General features: G+C 50.2%; 1 protein-coding gene across 6 annotated transcripts in view; it reads right to left on the bottom strand.

The window, feature by feature from the left end:
* The window catches only part of MACROH2A1 (macroH2A.1 histone), a 74,555-nt gene that overhangs the window by 42,706 nt on the left and 13,664 nt on the right, over window positions 1–18,185 (bottom strand). For all 6 annotated transcript variants that reach the window (XM_082725749.1, XM_082725751.1, XM_082725754.1 and 3 more), the window contains exons 3-4: window positions 692–798; window positions 59–256 (exon numbers count right to left, since the gene is read on the bottom strand). In XM_082725749.1, coding sequence (XP_082581875.1) covers window positions 59–256; window positions 692–798 — 305 coding nt within the window. The remainder of the gene's footprint in view (window positions 1–58; window positions 257–691; window positions 799–18,185) is intronic.

Below are 18,185 nucleotides of genomic sequence, written 5' to 3'. Positions count from 1 at the left end.
ACCTCACCTGCATGCACTTGTCCTGACCCAAAGCACACAGCCCCACCCCATTGTGTACCTTGGATTTCCGGGCCCCTTTCTTGCCTCCTGCTTTCTTAGACACGGGCTTCTTCTGGGATGGAGACTTGGCCTTTTTGGCTGGGGGTGGTGTGATGATGGCTTCCAACTTCCCTTTGGATCCTCGTTTCTTTGCTAGCAACTCTGGGTGGATGTTTGGTAACACTCCCCCGCTGGCTATGGTGACTCCTTTTAGCAGCTTGCAGGAAAATCAAAGTAGCAGATGGTTAGCCCGTCCACCAGGCCCCTGGCCTTCAAGAAGTCTGCCCTCCCCATTCACATTCTTGCTTTGCTCCGTCAAGGTCTTTCCTCCAGGGCATCTCCAAGGATGCTGATGGGACCCAGGCTCACTATACAAGGGAGAAACCTCAGAGTAACCTCACTCCGGTGGAACTTCACTACCTTTCTTCCAGGGAGAGCCAAATACCTTGATCCATTCCCTCCTGTCCCCAAATAAAGCCTCAAGGAAAAACTGGCACGGGGCACATGGGGGAGGGGAGAATTTAGAGAAGCTACTAGTAGTCCAAAATGCAGAGCACACCTCTGGCAGCCCGCCAAACACCAACCTGTGTTTCTCGGGCAGAGGGACTGCCTGCCCAAGCGTCTGGCAGGAGAGGGAGAGAAGCACCCATACCTGATTCAGCTCCTCGTCGTTGGCCACAGCCAGCAGGATGTGCCGGGGTGTGACCCGTCCCTTCTTGTTGTCTCTTGCAGCATTGCCCGCCAGTTCCAGAATCTCAGCTGTGGGGAGTAGAGGGGGATGGCACTGGTCATATTAGAATGTCAGGGGACCTCAGGCATCCTCCCAGGCCCCATGTTCATGGCCCTGGGCATGGCCAGCGGCCTCAGGAAACAGCTACCCCAAGGCATGAAGCTGCAGGCGCTCTGCCCTGCCACACCGAGAGCTGAGTTGGCTAATTGCAGATGTACTCAGTGGAACCAGGAGACCTCTCCACTCCGTCCCCTTTGTTTAGGATATGAAAACATGGGGGTGGAGAGAGAAGGGACCCGCTGAAGGTACCCCAGTAAGAAGTGGGGGAGTGGACAGGAGACCCTGTTCCCCAGAACGGGCACCCTGCAGTGCGGCCCTAGAGGGAGCTCTGCTTTCTGAGTACTGGGTCCTGTCGGGGTTCAACACTGACCACCTACACATTCAGACTCAGAACTAAAAGGGTAGGACGGGACTCCACGAAGTCAACATCCCAAGAACAGAAACCAAAAGAGGTAGGATGCAGCAGAAGAAGCAAAAGAGGCCTCACAACCAAATGCAGTGTGTCAAACCTATCAGTGCTTGATGGGATGCTGATTACCAAAAAAAAAAAAAAAAAAAGGAGAGAGAGAGACAGAATGAGAGAGAGCTATACAAGTCATTCTGGACAAAACTGAGATCTGAACACAGACTGGTATTAGATACTAAAGGATTATTGATCTTATTGGGAGTGACTGTAATGTCACCACTCTGAAGAGAACTGCAATTTACTCTCAAATAATCACAACCAACTCCATGGAGAAAATGTGGTGATGCACTAAATGCTATTAAATCTAGGTGTGCAATCAGAGTGTTCCTCTTTCAGCATCGTGTATGCTTGACACTGTGAACTTTAAGATTTTACTTTTTTGAGAGAGAAAAAGAGAGAGAGAGAGAGAGCACACACACAAGCAGGGGTGGGGCAGAGGGAGAAGCAAACTCCCTACTGAGCAGGGAGCCAACTCAATCCCAGGACCCTGGGATCATGACTTGAGCCAAAGGAAGAGGCTTAACCGACTGAGCCACCCAGGCGCCCCAGCACTGTAAAACATTTTACATACTAGACAGCTAGAAGCCCGGACCCTCGTTGGTGCTCGGGTTCATGTGCCTGTCTTTCAGGACAGACCCTTGCCGGACAGGATGATGGTGCTTCCATTGCACCTAACATGGGCCAAAATCGCTAGTGCCCTTGGAAAGAGTTTTTTCTCCTCCACAGCACAGTTCTCTTGGACAATGTCAACATCATCCCTTCCTCATTTTCTAAACCCAGACTGTCCTGGAACGTATCTTACACTCCCCTCCCCCATGTCTGCAATTCTGCCCAGGCCACAGCCCTGCCTATGACCCTGGCTCAGGCCGGACCCCCTCTGGGTACTGAAGATTTTCTAGTATTCTGGGTTATGTTATCAATACTAGAGATCTCCAGCAAAGTCAGAACTCAGAGTCATTGTAAAATAAGAGGAGAACAGGTCCTGTGCTTAAACTTTATGATATTCCATGGTCCACATGAAGGAGAGCTAGCTGCTGGACCCAGGGCGGTAACTAGGGCATAAAATGCTGAAAAAAGGCCTGGCTCCTCACACAAACTCTCCTCCTGGGAGTGGTGGAGAACTAGCCACAGCCTGAACAAGTTTCCACCTGGAACCCAAGGCATGAACTCAGAAACTCGGTAATCGCGTCACTGAAGATACGTCCTCCCACACCCAGAGACACCATGAGACCCCTACCTACTTGATGCTCCCAGGCATCTCACCTTGAATTTCCCATTTGAGAATCACTACAATGAGGCCCCATGAGGACCTGATGAGAACCAGCACATTTCCCACCCTTAAGCATTAATCTCAACGGGGCTGTTCCCCCCACAGCCTGAGGGCGGATGGTAGGGGAGAGAGCCCACCTTCAAATTTAGCTGAGGCTTCCCTGTACATGATGGTGGCAGTGGGCTCCAATGCCCAGCAGAAATGGACCTATCTCAGCCAAGCAGGAAAGGGGGCCCGGGAGGCCCAAGGGACCCTAAGCCCCACGTGCAATGATACAGAAATGGGCCCAAGCTTGAGCTTCTTCCTCCTCCACTCCTGGAGGCGGCACCACACCTGCAACACTCTGGTCCTGCCCGTGGCTGGGGAGGAAGCTCCCGTAGGAGCCTCAGCTGATGCGAGCACAGACTCTAGGATAAAGAAAGGAGAGCTAGCCAGAGCTGTCTCTGGGGGGAGCCCAAGCAGCGAGAAGCTCAAAGAGGAACAGCTGGTACCAGAGCAGTCCTTAGCCGGCACTCCTCCTGGTCCCCACTATCCCCGCACCGCCTCACCGTGCCCTGCTTTCTGGGGCCAAAGGGAAACATGGGGCAAACAGTACCTGCAGGGCCAGAATGTACAGAAGGAGTCTGGTGGATTACAACCTTTCCCCCAGAAGGTGCTAAGAACGCTTTACGCTGCAGAGACCCACCATGGTGCCCTAAGCCCACCCCTGTGAAATTATGGCTTCTCAGGCAAGAGGACATGGCTTATTTCTTCCTCCTGCCAGGAGTGGTACTGAGAGGCTCTTCTCAAGAGAAGGGGCGGTGGCCACCATGGGGAGACCTGTGGACTTATTTTAGGGACTGCTCCTTTAACTTCTGGGTGTGCAAGTGAGGATGTGATGATGGACACGGAGACCGGGGAGGTCGGGAGGGGTCACCATAACTCTTAGTCGCCTTGGGCCACTCCTTTGGGTGAGACACAGGCAGCCTGTGACACAAGGATATAAAGCACAGCAGTGGCCTGTAAGTAGCTCCCACAGCTCAGAGATCTGGAGATCAATTCTCCAGCAGCTCCCCCTCGCTTCCAAGAGCTTTTCTTCCCCCAGAACTGACCCAGCCCCAGGGCTCATACTCTGTGGCTGAAACCTCCATGGGCAGAGTGACTCCACTTGGAAATATCAAGGGGTGCGCTCACCTACTGTTCATTCAGCCTGGATCCATGTGGGAGTAACCCTGAGGGGCAGGTGCGTCCAGTGGGATGAAGAGCACTGCAGCTCCTTGCTAAAGAGCTGGCATGTGTATTGGGGGGGCGGGTGTCTCATTCCTCTGTCTCACCAAGGAGCAAGAAAATTCACGGCTCTTCTCTCCCCACAAATCCCAGCGTGCCTTCCATCTGCGCATGCCCAGAGAACTGGCCCTCCCACCCTCTACTGCCCAAGGGTGGGCCCTCAGTTCCACCTGTGGGGAGGGGTTGTCAGGTGGGGACAACTAAGTAGGGCACAGATTCACGCTGCAGCTAGTTGAACAAGAGCTTGATCTTGTTTACTCCTGCATGTTTTCCAGAGGGTAGTTACCATAGCAACTCATTTGTCAAGGGACAGGTGGAGACGAAGCACCTCAGAGGTGAGATGAGAAGCATGTTCCACTCCCATCCGTCCCCCGGGAACATGGCAGCCGGCAGAAAGCTGGGGCAGTTTAAGCAGCCTTGAAAGATGTAGGCCTCATCTGACAGCGAACAAAGGCAGGAAGCCAGAACACTAACTGAGCGCTGGCCAAGTCTTCATGAGTGCCCACCCTATCGTCCTCGGGCCCATTTCGGCATCAGCCATCACAAGGGGCTTTCCTGGCCAGGAGAGGGCTGCCTGCTGCTGGGGGAGAGGGGAGGCAGGCAACGCCAGCTGCTCGTCAGGTTGGAACAGATCCCCTCGACTCTGTAGGGGCAGAGGGTGAGGAACAGGAGTAGGGCACAGGCCCCCCAAGGAACTTCCTCATTCACTTCCCTTCCTTGTAACTGATCCTCACCCTTGCGAGTGACAGCAACAGCAGGATCATGGAAGACCAGGCTCAGGGCTGTACACCGTTCCGGCCATGGCCCTGGGGAACCAGAGCCGGCTTCAGCTGTGCCTCAGCTTACATGGAACCCATGCCTTCCCACAAGGGAAGGTTTCCTGCACCTGATTCATCTTGAATTTTGGAAGGACTTATGCATCTCTTAAAAAAAAAAAATTAAAAAAAAATATATATATATATATATGTTTTTTTTGTTACCCCCCTCACCACCTGGGTTAAAGGGAAAAGGATTCTGGGAAAGAGAAGAATCGGGAAAGCACCACACCTACAGATGCAAGTCCTTTTCACGATTTCCAGAGCTCACTGCTTGGACCCTCCCTTGGAGGCAGTTTTCAGGAGCCATGGCCCTGGGGGCTATAACCAAAACAAATGGAATCTGCAAGAAACCACAGGAGGAGATTGGGCAAGAGCAGTTACAAAGAGAAGAAACAGACCCCTCACCAGGTTCTCCACCAGCTCAAGGCAGGACTTCCTGGCCAGCAAAAGGAACAGCTTTGTTACCAATGACCAAAAATGGACAGGTGTGGGACCCCAAACACGTGGGCTCAGCTCTTGAAAGGACTGCAGGTGCGCTAAGGTTCCCCATGATAAGCATTGCATGGGGCCAAGTTAAATGGTGAGCAACACTGGCCAGCTTATGAGCTATGTTTTCATTTTAAAGATCTCTTTTAAGATCTAACTTGCAAGACACCCCAATATCTCCTGTTCCCACTCCTGGCTAGTTCCCACTCCTAACTTGCAAGACACCCCAATATCTCCTGTTCCCACTCTTGACTACTTCCCACATCAGGCAAGTAGTGAGCCCCCAGATACATCATCTCTAGTGGCCGGGCCCAGCAAGGAGACCTTATTCTCTAATCCGAGCACTGCACAGACAGCCCTGGGCCCACCATTCCCCAGGCTCACGGAGCATGACTGCTTTAAGGCCGTTTGACAAAATTCCCACAGCTGTGAATAATGGCATTATTTGGCAGCCTTTCAGCTACAGACCAGCTGTCTGAACGTGAATACCTTTGACAGGTCTCCTTTCCAAGTTCACCCAGAGACCAAAGGCTTAGTCTTCCTTCCCTCCCCTCCCCCACAACCCCAAACATCTTGAACTGAACCATATCTGTTGGAGGGAAGCATTCCGTCTATCTTCCTTGAGGGAGATGAAGTCATGGCTTACAGAATTAGAGTCCTAACAGCTAACAGGTGACGTGTGCAGGCTGCGCCAAACTCTAAACACAAACCTTGCAAAGGCAAAAGGCGGGGGCTTCCCCGGAGCTGTTTGAAGCATCTCCCCTAACAAAAGAGATTGAAAAGAACAACCAAAAATCAAAGGAAAGCAAATGTTCACATAATCCCAAGGAGAAAACAGCTATTTGCTACAAAGCCAACAACATGACAGGCAATCTGTTTATTGTATTTCTTTCAGTTCCTCGGGCTTCCATCAGCAGTTCACGGAGTTCAGAACTGTTTTACACCATTCTGGAAAGCCTTAACCCAATCAACCCCAATTGGGGAGTGATTGCTCAGAGTTTCCTGCATCCTGACTGCACCGCACTTTCCTCTATTTCCTCCGGGGACCTAGAATCCACCGGCCCCCACATCTCACCTTTTCAGATGAGCGGCAGAGTCTGAAACCCGCCGACCTGTCAACCCAAGGCTTCAGGGCCTCACTCATGGGCCACAGCAAAGCTCTCCAGTCTGCTCATCCTGGGCCTCAAAAGAGCCAGGGATTCCAAAGAGAAAAAAAAAAAAACAGCAATAACAGAAAGTAGCAATTGTGTGTATGTGTGCAGGATACAAGGTATTTGCTAACAATAAGCCATTCTGTTGCTTTTCTGCAGATGTTCTGAGTCTGACAAACACTTGTCCCTTGCTGTTAAGCCCACATTGCAGACCCTCATAAGAATCCAGGAGCATCTGCTCCAGTCTCCCACCTTCCCCACGTCTCGAAGTAAGATAGAAACGCAATGTAATTTGGGAGTTTCTAAAGTAAGCTGTTTTTCTGATTTCAAAGTAGAAAATAAGTAAATCTACATTCTACACATTAACAAAAAAGAGGGAGGATTCTTGAGACCAATACTACCTTCCTCTTACCCAGCACCCCAGGCCCGCACTCGAGTCCCTTCCCTTTCTGCAAAGCCTTCCCGTGTCTTCCCATGAGTCTTCTGCACTTCAGCTCACCTTCTTGGTATGTCTTCGGGGGCGGGGGGTGGGGGCGGGGGGAGGAGGGTGGCAGTCCCCTGGGGTGCCATGGCAGAGCTGGGGTCTGCGGTCAGACAGGCCAGTGTGAATCCCAGCCCACGCACTTGGCTGAAGACATGCCGGTACACACCGCAGGTGTGCATGCCCTTTCTATGGAAGGGGGATGATTGCGAGGTCACTTTCCGGGAGGTGAGGATTCCTGACTTGACAAGCTGCGGCGTGGTTACCACGGTGGTTAGGTGTCAGCTGCTGTTTCAGGGACTACGATCACACACTTCGTCGTTTGCAAAGCACACCAGGCTTGATATCTAGGGGAAGAAAACTATCCTTTCTTTTCCTTGGGTTCCTCCATCAAAATAATGGGCTGGCTAAGTGCATAGATGCTCTCACGTGTGTAAGAGCCAGGAGAAGGAAAGCAACACAGAAAACCTGGTGTTTCCTCATCGACAGTCTACTCTGTGCTGTTACACTTAACAGTTTACATATGTTTGAAAAATGCACTTGAACCCGATTAACCTTGGGACTGCCAGACTTACCTTGATAGAATGCAGCACCCGGAGCGGCCCCACAGGCAGTCTTTGCCTCGGGATGGGGCCGGGGGCTTTCGTCTGACCCCCATGGCGCGTGTGTCAGGGCAGAGGCAAAACCAAAGCCAGGTGCCCAGACAGCACGAGCCAAGGCCCAGGACAGAAGGTGGAAGGACGCCACGCTGGGGTGGCCCAAGAGAAACCTGCTCTCCCCCAGGCCCTGGTTGACAGCTGGGCAGGACCCTCTGCCCCGCCACTCACTCCTTCTCAAAGACTGTTAATTTACAAAGAAATGGTTAGTATGTGTGTTTGTTTGGATACGGAAAATCACAGCCATTTGCTCTTAACTCCTCTCAGGAAGAGATGGACATTCAGAGAGCTCTGATGAAATGAAATGATTTGAAAAGTGTCATGTAAAGAGGAAACTCATTTAGAGAGCCCTGACAGTGCCATTTCCCAGACAGACTTTTACAGAGGGAAATGAGGAAGGCGTGTATGGTGGACAGCCCTGGTATGGGGGGTGGAGGCGACACCTATCCCTGCACTCACGACCATGTTCCCCAAGATGGGGCGCCCTGGTGCCTCCTCTGGGTGGAATCGGGGACTCCATCAGAGGGAGACACTTGACCCTCTTTGGTGCTGTTTCCTTTGTGCACAACTGTCTTTTCAAAATGTAAGAAATGAAAACGCGGTGTGAATGAGAAGAGGCAACTACGGTGTGTGCACCCCCTCACCTTTGAGACACTATGTCACCCTCCTACCCGGATATCTGTCCCTGCCTGCTTACTCCTGCTTCTCACAAGGGTTCTGAGCATGTGGAGTTTTCAGGTTCTTTTCATGACTGCTTTAAGAGCATTACGAGTGTGTAACAGCAGAGGAGGCGCTGGCCCTGTCTGCCCAGGTGGATTCCCAAAGCTGAGGGCCACGAGTCCACTGTAAGCTTTGTCCCCCTCTTTCCTAAATGGAAGATGAAGGGACATCGGGCAAAAAGCTATCAACCCTCCAGTCTCTCCTCCATGCCGCTGAGCCATATAATCTCCTCATGGCGGATAGGCGCTACCCTCCCCTCTCCGAGGACCCTGTGGCTCCCCTTTCCCCCACAACCTCACTTGTCCTGCTGCTGATACAGCCAGCGCTCGCAGCACTGACCAGACTGCCCCTTCTCTATGGCCCAGCACATGTCATGCCAACAGCCACCAGCCCTCATGTGCTCAAACCCATCTCCTTCCTGTCAGTGACCCCTTGTCCCTCCAGGCCCATCCCTGCAGGACCCCTGTCCCCTCTACCCAGGCCAGACCCCAAGACTGTCTCCAGCCCTCGCACATCACCTGCAACTGCTCGGGGTTTGCCCCTCTCAGGAGGCTTTGTCGCCTCAGCCAGGCTGTGACTCCACTGAGGACCCGAGCCAGCCCTCCAGGACTGGGCACCTAGCATCCTCCCGCAATGTCCACAGGAGACACAGGAGATGCAAAGTGGACCTAGGGAGCCTGAGCACCTGCAAACCACCCCCCCGCACCTGGCCCGCCAGCTCTCCTGGTAATGGCTAAGGCCTCCACTCCTGAGGCGAGCCTGCAGGAGGTGGTCTTCTCAAGATGGGTTATTACACAAAATGGCCTTGCAGAGAGAGGTTTCTTAGGCCCTAAACCCCAGTCTCCTTCTAGGCCAGACAGGCAGTTTGAGGATTCCATGTGTTACCACATGTAAAGCAGTGAGCCAGTGCCTGACACATGGTAAGTGCTCACTAATAAGGAAGACGTTTCATTACTTATACTGGCCGGCCTCTGCCTAGTACTCAAAGCACTGGCCCCCATGCCCCTCAAATGAACATAACCACAAGCCACATTCTCCATCTGGAATAGGGACCACCAGGGCCTGGCGGGGAGGTGGGAGGGCAAGGAAACCGACCCTGCTCAAGGTAAGTGTCCTCATTTTCTGATGCTGACTTCCAGCAGTCAACCCCCAGATTTACAGAAGCTGCGCACAAATGTGGACCACAGACTACCTCAGTCACCAGTTACCATGAAGGACATCTCTCAGGAGAGCCATGGCAAGGGAGGCCTATGATTAGTCTTTCCCAGAGGCCCTGCGTTCCCACACGGTTCCCACTGTCCTACAGACAAGAAATGTGAGCTCTGGCAAAACAAGAGCCTCCTAATGCGGGCGACCTCTCTAAACGTCTTCTATAAAGGCCACTCTACACAGCGTACACGGGGATGACAGCAGTCCCACAACAGGACCCCTGGGCATCAGGAGCCACCACAGGCCTCTGAGGTACCAGGGAGACATGCTTCCAGGCCATCAGTTGGAAGGCACATGCCTCAAAAGGAAGGTGGGATGTGAAATGAAGGAGGAAAGACATTGAGGAAGGGGGGATGGGAGGCAGGGTCAGAGCTGTAGGCAGGCGGGACGAGCAGCCCAGCAAATGGCAAATCCCAGGCCCAGTTATCTTCTTGGCAACCAGCATGGGAGGGGGCGGTGGGGAGAGGCATACAGGGAGACTGGGGGTGGGGAGGCTGACTGTGGTTACTACCCTTTGGGTCTGTCTTCTTGCTACAGTGTATTTATAGCTCTGAGGAGTGACTTTGTGCTTTCACCATGTTTTATTCTGGGTTGACTAGACCTAGAGAAGCCTTCAGGCAAGCAAAGAAAGCAAGAGAACTATAAATATGTTCTATTAGTTGGTATCTTTCTGTTCAAATATCAGCAAGAGAGAAGACGCCTGTAGAATTCTTATCACTTCCTTCTCCTCTCAGTAGGTGAGAGGTGCTTTAAAACCATTCTTGCAAGTCATCCACAGAGAGACCCTGGGGTGCGCCTAGCACCCCTCCTGGGATGTTGCTATTTAAATCAGGTGGCTGGCTCCTGGCTTCCTCTCCTTTTCAAGGTACAGCTGAAACATCCTCAGTGGCTTTCGCATCAGAGGTGACAGATCAGTCCTTGATAAAGTTCCCATGCCTTCCCATTTGCCACATACGTGGCCTGCCCACACGTGCCCTGCCACTTCCCTCTTCTCCACCTGGTCCGGCTGTGCCCTGGTGTCATTAGCACAACCCGAATCCGGCTTCATTTACAAATCCAGGGGGCAGGTTTGGCTCCCATCTCATCAACGTCTGGCAGCATCTGCCATTACCAACATTCTGTCCTCCTGAAATTCATCATCCTCTAACTGAGCTTCTGATCCTTCAGCGAAAAACTACTTACGAAGCAGCTGCACAACGTGAGCCTTTGTGCTAGTAGCTGAGCTCATGGTGCTGAGGGAGAAGAGGGGAAGGCACGTTCCCAGCCCTGGGGTCGGGAGTATGGCCTCCGATAGGTCTGACCCACCACAGACCCTCACTACAGATCTGTTGAAATGAACACTGATCCCTTCGACCCTCAGCAGCCCGCATGGCACCTTGCACCTGGCCAGAGCCTGGTACCTCTTTCACAAATAGGTCATTGCAAATGGATCGCTAAAGGAGTATACTAGGCCCTGCAGCATTCAGATCATGATTCTGGGTGGAAGTGTGGGCACGCTCTCCAAGGCACTGGCCTGGTTTCATGTATTAGAGCCGACGCTCAGGCTCCATGGCAGGCAGTGTGAACTATAAAGCAGTCATCCTAGGGGAGGGCAGCCCCAAGAGGGCCCAGGGTCCAGGCAAGCCTCCGCTCACCGTCTCAAGTCAGGTCTCAGGGTTGGCAGAGAGGCCTGGGGGTTCTGGGGAGATGTTCGGGGCAGAGCAGCAATCCCCAGATCCTCCCAACCAAGATTCGGGCTCAAATATAAATGTCAGTCACTGAGATCACATGTACCCATTAACCTGATTCATTCATCCTTGGCATTTCATTTTTAAGATTTATTTTGAAATGAAAAGGGAGAAGAAAAGTATCTTCAGAAAGATACAGAACACACATAAGAAATTAATGCTGTCTCCTGGGAGGAGAATTAGGTAAGGAAAAAGAGCAGAAAGGGAAATGCAGATCTTACTGTGTGTCCTGTGGGGAGGTTTTACCGTTGGTATACATCACTTACTAAAGAAAATAAAGACAATGAAAGACCCACCAAATATGAGAAACAAAGTATGTAACTAGACAGACCAATCAAACAGAAAATAAAGCCCAGAAATAGCCCTAAATATATCTAGAAATTTCATGTGTGGTGAAGGTAGCATCTCAGATCACCAGGGAAAAGATGGGATATTGAATTGATTGTGTTGAGATAACCGGGTAACCATCTGGAACAAAAGGAAGTCAATCCCTAACTCACACAATGTATCAGGATTAATTTCAAATGGATCAAAGTAAAAATGTAAAAAATTTAAACCATAAAAAGACTAAGGAAGAGCATGAAGAAGTTCCTTTGTAACCCTGGAGAGAAGTAGACTTTCTGAACAATGATTCAAAATCTGGCAGAAATAGATGATAAGAGACTGCCACTATTAGGATTATTCAGATAAACCTGGTAATTCCACAATGTATAGGGGTATAAAATCATCAGGGTGTACACCTTAAATATATACAGTTACAGGTGTCATTTATTCCTTAATAAAACTGAAAAAACCCAAATTATTCAAGTAGATGTTATTACGTATAATAAAGAAAAGTTTGAAAATGAAGAGAAAACAAATTATCAAGAACAACCAAGCAGATTAAAAAAATAATCCCTACAGGACTTCTAGAAATAAAAGTTTCAAAGCTGAAATTAAAAATTCATTGGGGAACCCAAGTGGCTCAGTTGGTTAAGTGTCTGATTCTTGATTTTGGCTCAGGTCATGATCCCAGGGTCGGGAGATTGAGCACCAAGTTGGGCTCCGTGCTGGGTGTAGAGCCTGATTAATATTTTCTCTCCCTCTCTTTCTGCCCCTCCCTGCTACAACTCAGGAGCCTGCACAGCATTCTCTCTCAAAATAATCATCATCATCATCATCAGTGACTGAATTAAATAGTATATAAGATATAGCTGAAGAGAGAATTAGTAAATGGGGAGATAGTCCTAGAAGACAGAGCAGAAATAATTATCTACAGATAAGTTCTGCAAGACAGAAATGAAAATTATTACTGAGATGAACAGATATGGAAAAAAGAATGAGACACTAATGTGTTTGGCTTGTGTTTTATAAGTAGAAAGAGCCTAGAATAGAGATATTGAAGAAATAGCAGCTAAAAACTTCATGGATGTGGTAGAAGCATGTTCACGGACGCCTGGGTGGCTCAGTCTTCTGAGCATCTGCCTTCGGTTCAGCATCTGCCTTTGATCTCGAGGCCAGCATTGCCTTCCCTGCTCAGCAGGGAGTCTGCTTCTCCCCCTCCTTCTGCCTGTCCCCTGCTTCTACCCTCTCTCTCAAATAAATACAAGAAATCTTAAAAATAAAATAAAATAAAATAAAATAAGCATGTTCAAAACCACAGCCTGAGAAAAATTATCACAAAAGGACTCACAAAATGAAATTCTGAACGATGTACTTCAATCACAAATAAAGTGATCCCAGACGGAAGACCTGAGAAGAAAGAGGCACACTCAGTTTGGGGCATACCTTTTCCCTGCCTGAATCCAGAAACAAGTTTGGTTTTCCTGTGGGCTTTTCCACTGGCCCCAGCGAAAACAGAACCCTTGCTAGGGAACTTGTCTCTGCATCTATAGACCCAGTGGCAAAAATGAAAGTAATATGTGACCCTTCATGGGGAAATAGTGAAGCAAGAAGGAGCCTCCCTGACCACTGGGCATTTCCAGGCAATGCAGCGCATCTTCAAGGAAACAGAGAGGAACAGCTGCACACCCACATGCAAAGTCTAGACACAGACCTCACATCCTTAGCAAAAATTAACTCAAAATGGATCACAGACCTGAATGTAAAACACTAAACTATAAAACTCCTAGAAGATAACATAGGGGAAAATCTGCATGACCTCGGGTTTGGCGACGAGGTTTTGGATACAACGCCAAGGGAGCAAAACACAAAAAAAGAAATGATACGCTAGCCTTCATTACAATCACAGACTTCAGCTCCGTGAAAGACGCTGTTAAAAAAATAAGAAGACCGGGGCGCCTGGGTGGCTCAGTGGATTAAGCCGCTGCCTTTGGCTCAGGTCATGATCTCAGGGTCCTGGGATCGAGTCCCACATTGGGCTCTCTGCTCGGCGGGGAGCCTGCTTCCCTTCCTCTCTCTCTCTGCCTGCCTCTCTGTCTACTTGTGATCTCTCTCTGATAAATAAATAAATAAATCTATCTTTTAAAAAAAATAAGACCAGTCACATACTGGGAGAAAATGATTGCAAAAGAAAGCAATGAGGCCTTTCCTTTCTCTGAGCCCAGTGCCAGAGTCCATGCCCCGGCGCTGAGAAAGCAGGGGAAGCAGGGCCGCTGTTCCACGAACAGGTCACGCTGACACTGTCGTGGACCCCCTCAGGGACTCCTCAGAAGGACTGGGTGGTGGACAGATAAGAACTCCATGTTTGTGCTCTGTGGCAGGTGCACAAGCTTCTGGGATCCCTGTGCTGTCCTGCCGCCCTCCACATCTGCGGCAGGGGTAGCAAAACTCTGGGAATGCTACCCCTCCCCTCGGAGGTTTCTGAGCTCTCTCCTCCAGCCTGAGACCTGTCCCACCTAGCCATCGGACACCACGTGATGAAGGAAGTATCAAAGGTGCGTTGTGATAAACCGCTTCTCCGAGCACTCCTCCTATGTCTCCCACCATGGAAACATCTCCTCCCCTGGGAGGCAGAGGGAGGACTGCCCATGCAGCATCTCCTGAATTACCTCGCAATTTGCTTTGTGAGATCGATGGTGATGATTTTCTGTGACTGGCTATCAGTGAAGCTCATCAGTAGCGGATATTAATAAAAACAAATAATTGGGCTAAAATCTAACTCCCTTTCCTGCATGTATGCACGAAAGGCATCCAGTACCGCAGCTACCTCTGGGCAGTGGAATTATGAATGAGTTTCAACTTCTTACATTTTTAAACACAAGTTGCTCCTATAACCCGTAATGGGAATAGGCATTTAAGCACTGTCTGCATGCACTGGGTACGTAGCACATTAGTTTCAACTTCGGTGTTTCCCACTTTTTCTAGCTGCAGCCCTCTGGCTCATTAAAATCCCCAGTCCTCCCTTGCGTGTGTGCACACATGTGCACGGGTGTGTGTGTGTGTGTGTGTGGTTTGTTCAGGGCTATGAAGCTAGTAAAGCGCTTTGCAGAACAGGGAGCACTGTGGGGGGCTGAGAGCCCCAGAGCAGCAGGAACGCCCAAGAAGGTGCTCATGAGAGCTAGCTAGGCCCTGGCCTGAAGTGAGTCTAAGGTAGAGGTGGTCCAGCTAACACACCAGAGACTCATGAGGAACTCAGGGGGCATCGAGGCATCAGGAGTCAGTCTGGCTGTCCTCCTCTTCCTGCCCTATTTTTAGCTGCATGAGTACAGGACACACTTGGGTGTCCTGGATAGGAAAGTGCTAGGCAGTCCAGGTAAGTGACAGAGCCAAGTGCAGGTTCTGCCTACCTCAATGTGCCAAGCCTGTCAGGTCCTTTCCCAGGCCAGAAACACTGAATGTGATGGATGTTTGCTGAAACGAGTATGTGTATCAGGGCATGCTGTGGACAGGGAGGGCTCCCCCTCCTGCACTTGGAGGACACAAGGTGGGGCCGGAATGCAGCCCAACCCCTAATACCAAAGGGATATGCAACACCTGACCCACTTACGGATCAGAAATCAAGCAAGCTGAAACCTGGGCAGAAGATAATCATTTCATCAGCCAAGTCAGACAGCAAGGTATATTTTTAAGAGCCATCCCTCTTCCTTGGGTTTTTGCCGTAGGACGCAGTCAGGTACAAGGGCAGGACCCCATTTAGTCTGCAAAGTGGCTGTAAGGTCACCCAGGGGACCCTGCTTATTCCCCAGGTCAGGGGCTGGCCCTGTGAATATCACCACAGCAACTTCCCATGACAGCATCTGCCAGAAGAAGGTGCCAGGGGCTGACTGGACAAGGGGGAGGCTCTGGTCCCTGACAAGACAGGAGAGGGATGACCAGGTCTAAAACATGGACTCTGGGGGGACAGGGCTTGGGAAAATGAAAGGAGTGAGGGATTAAGAATACAAAAATCTGGGGTGCCTGGGTGGCTCACTTTGTTAAGGGACTGACTTTTGGTTTCAGCTCAGGTCAAGATCTCAGGGTCATGAGATTGAGTCCTGCATCAGGTTCTGTGCTTAGGGCACAGTCTGCTTGGGACTCTTTCTCCCTCTGCCCCTCCCCACGGACCCCCGACTCTGTCTCCCTTTCTCTCTCTCTCTCTCAAAAAAATAGATCTTTAAAGAGAGAGAAAGAGAAGAAAAGAATATAGAAATCCAGAGGTCTTCATCATTTTGTAGATTAGATCCAAAGAAGACAGAAAAAAAAAAAAAATTCTAGCCACAGCCTTATATAGAAATGCAATCCTGCTTTGTAGCAGGATTTCGTAGCAGGATCCTTATGTAGAAATGCAATCCAAAGCCCTGCTTTGGCTGGTTCATGCTCCCCATGGGTTTTTAAACTGGATTTAAACTGGGTTTTTAAACGGAACACAATTTAGGAACCCACATCAGTGGCTATCTTGGGAAGGTCCATACTTATCACAAGGTATCCACATTCAGTCTCGAGAGCTTTCCATCCTCCTTAATATTGAGAAACCCTTTCAGAGTGGACTGGATTTTTGCAACAAGCCTGAGTACTAGGAGGGAAGCTAAAGCACAAGGTTTGTAATCAGGCTATGGGATAGGGTTCCTGCACCAAAGAAAGAAAGATAAAGGGAAAGGAAAGGGAAAAAAAGAAGAAAGAAGGAAGAATAAAAATAAAAAGATGTCACTGCCTATCTTTTTGGATCTGATAAACAGGAGCCAGGCCTGTTCTCTCAGGGGTTGGTTGGGTAAATGGCTCCAAAGGTGCTTCCCTTCTAGGGAGTCAGTTCCTTGGGCCAGACTTTTGGGGGTACATCACTGTCTGGCACAGGGCCTGGGGTCTAGCAAACTGTCACCAAGTTAATATCTGAGCAATTCAGCTTAGTGAAATATATGCTACGGGCTTCCCAAGACACCACCTTACCTAGTGAACGCTGATGCACTGCTGCTGGTGCATCGGGCCCCTCTGAGCCAAGCATTGCACCCCAACGGAACAAACCAAAGCCTGCTCTTGGGGAGGCTTTCGGTTTTGTTTCTTCACTTAGCCTGCCACACGGTGCTGCTGTCATGGGGGTAAGCCATACCAGGGTCCCCCACGCTGCACCATGCAGGGTGTTGTAAGGTATCCCTTGAGATACTTCTGTGACAAAAGTTTGGGAACGAATGTGGATGACAGTTCTTTCCCATGGAGATTCACAGGGACACCCACATGGTAAAGGCTCTGAAGAGTCCTGCAGTAAACACAGCTGCTTCTTGGTGGTTTCCAAACTAAAACAAATTCCTTCACTGAGAAACTCCTCTGAGGTTATTCATATCGCCATCTCAGAGGAGGAGATGTGAATCAAGCCGTCTTCCTATCTCGGCCATGGAGCTGTGTTTTTTGGTAGAATACCTCTTAAATGTCATCACTTAGGTTCTGCTACACACAGCTGGAGCAATGCTGACCCACAGCGCCTTGACCCATGATTTAAGACAAACAAATCAGGGATGCTTTGGTGGCTCAGTTGGTTAGGCATCCGATTCTTGGTTTCGGCTCAGGTCATGATCTCAGGGTCGGGATATTGAGCCCCATGTCAGGCTCCATGCCGAGGGTGGAGTCCCCTTGTGATTCTTTCTTCCTCCCTCTCCCTCCCTATCTGCTCCTCAGCCCCTCCTTGTGCTCTCTCTCTAAAATAAATAAATAAATGAAATCTGAGGGGGAATAAAAGAGCAACAAATCACAAGGGTGCTTGCTCTCTGCTCTTCCATGCACTTTTCAGTTACCACACCTTCCCCTACCCCCAACAGTAGGACTCAAGCACCTTTTACACTTCTCCCTTTTTCTGCCCTGTTCCTTTATTGGTCTCTGGGATGATGTGTCCCAAAATCACTGGATATCTCACTGGGGCAAAAGCCATGCCACAAGTTGCTCATTTCACATCTCACATCTATACCTTCCAGCAGTGCTATGCTGGGCACAGGGGAGAGATTCCAGAGGCTTTCAGAACTGATCCAAGTCAATTTCCCTATTCCCTTAAATGTTACCATTTAAATGTCATGGAAGGGACAAGCACCACAGTACTATGGGGTAGAAGTGATGGTTGGACAGCGGCTGCCCCAATGGACAGTGTCACATTTCTTGGGAAGAACTCTGGAGAGCCCAGCAGGGAAGTAGAGCCAGGCACCCACGGATCTGGGGAAGGAGCTGTCTGGTGGCTGTTCTACAGGTTGCCTTTGCCTTTTAAGTACGACAGATGATTGGGCTCTGGACTCAAGAGGAGAAACAGAGGCCAGCTTCACATTTCAGAGCAAGATGCAAGGCTACAACCTCCTCCCACACCCACTCCAGCCTGGAGCAGGCCATAAGGAGGAAAATTGGGTCCCTTACCCATGAAAACATGCTCTGCATGGTTGGGGGGTGTCACTGGGCTCTGATGGCTCCCAGGCTGAAGGTCCACTCTTGGCTCAGACATTCTGAATGCCAGTGGGCCTCTGCTCTGGCATGCCCAGCTCCTGGCTAACTAAAAAATCCTTCAGGTAGATGTCCATGCATGTGCCAGGTGCCCAGGATGGAAGGGGCCTCCAACATCAGACAGATGAGTTTGCTAACAGGACATCTTGGTGTTGAGGCTGGCACAGGCTTTAGGGGGAGGACTTAAGTGCTGCTTGAAACAAATGAGAGAGAGCAGGACTGAGGCCACCAAGGCATCCTCTGCAGGTGCCGGTGAGGTTCAGTGGGCTCTCAGC

The sequence above is a fragment of the Mustela nivalis genome (assembly GCF_964662115.1).
Source record: "Mustela nivalis genome assembly, chromosome: 3".
NCBI classification, from domain to species: domain Eukaryota; kingdom Metazoa; phylum Chordata; class Mammalia; order Carnivora; family Mustelidae; genus Mustela; species Mustela nivalis.
The sequence above is the reverse complement of the archived record's forward strand: the minus strand, read 5'-3'. Positions and strand labels throughout refer to the sequence as shown.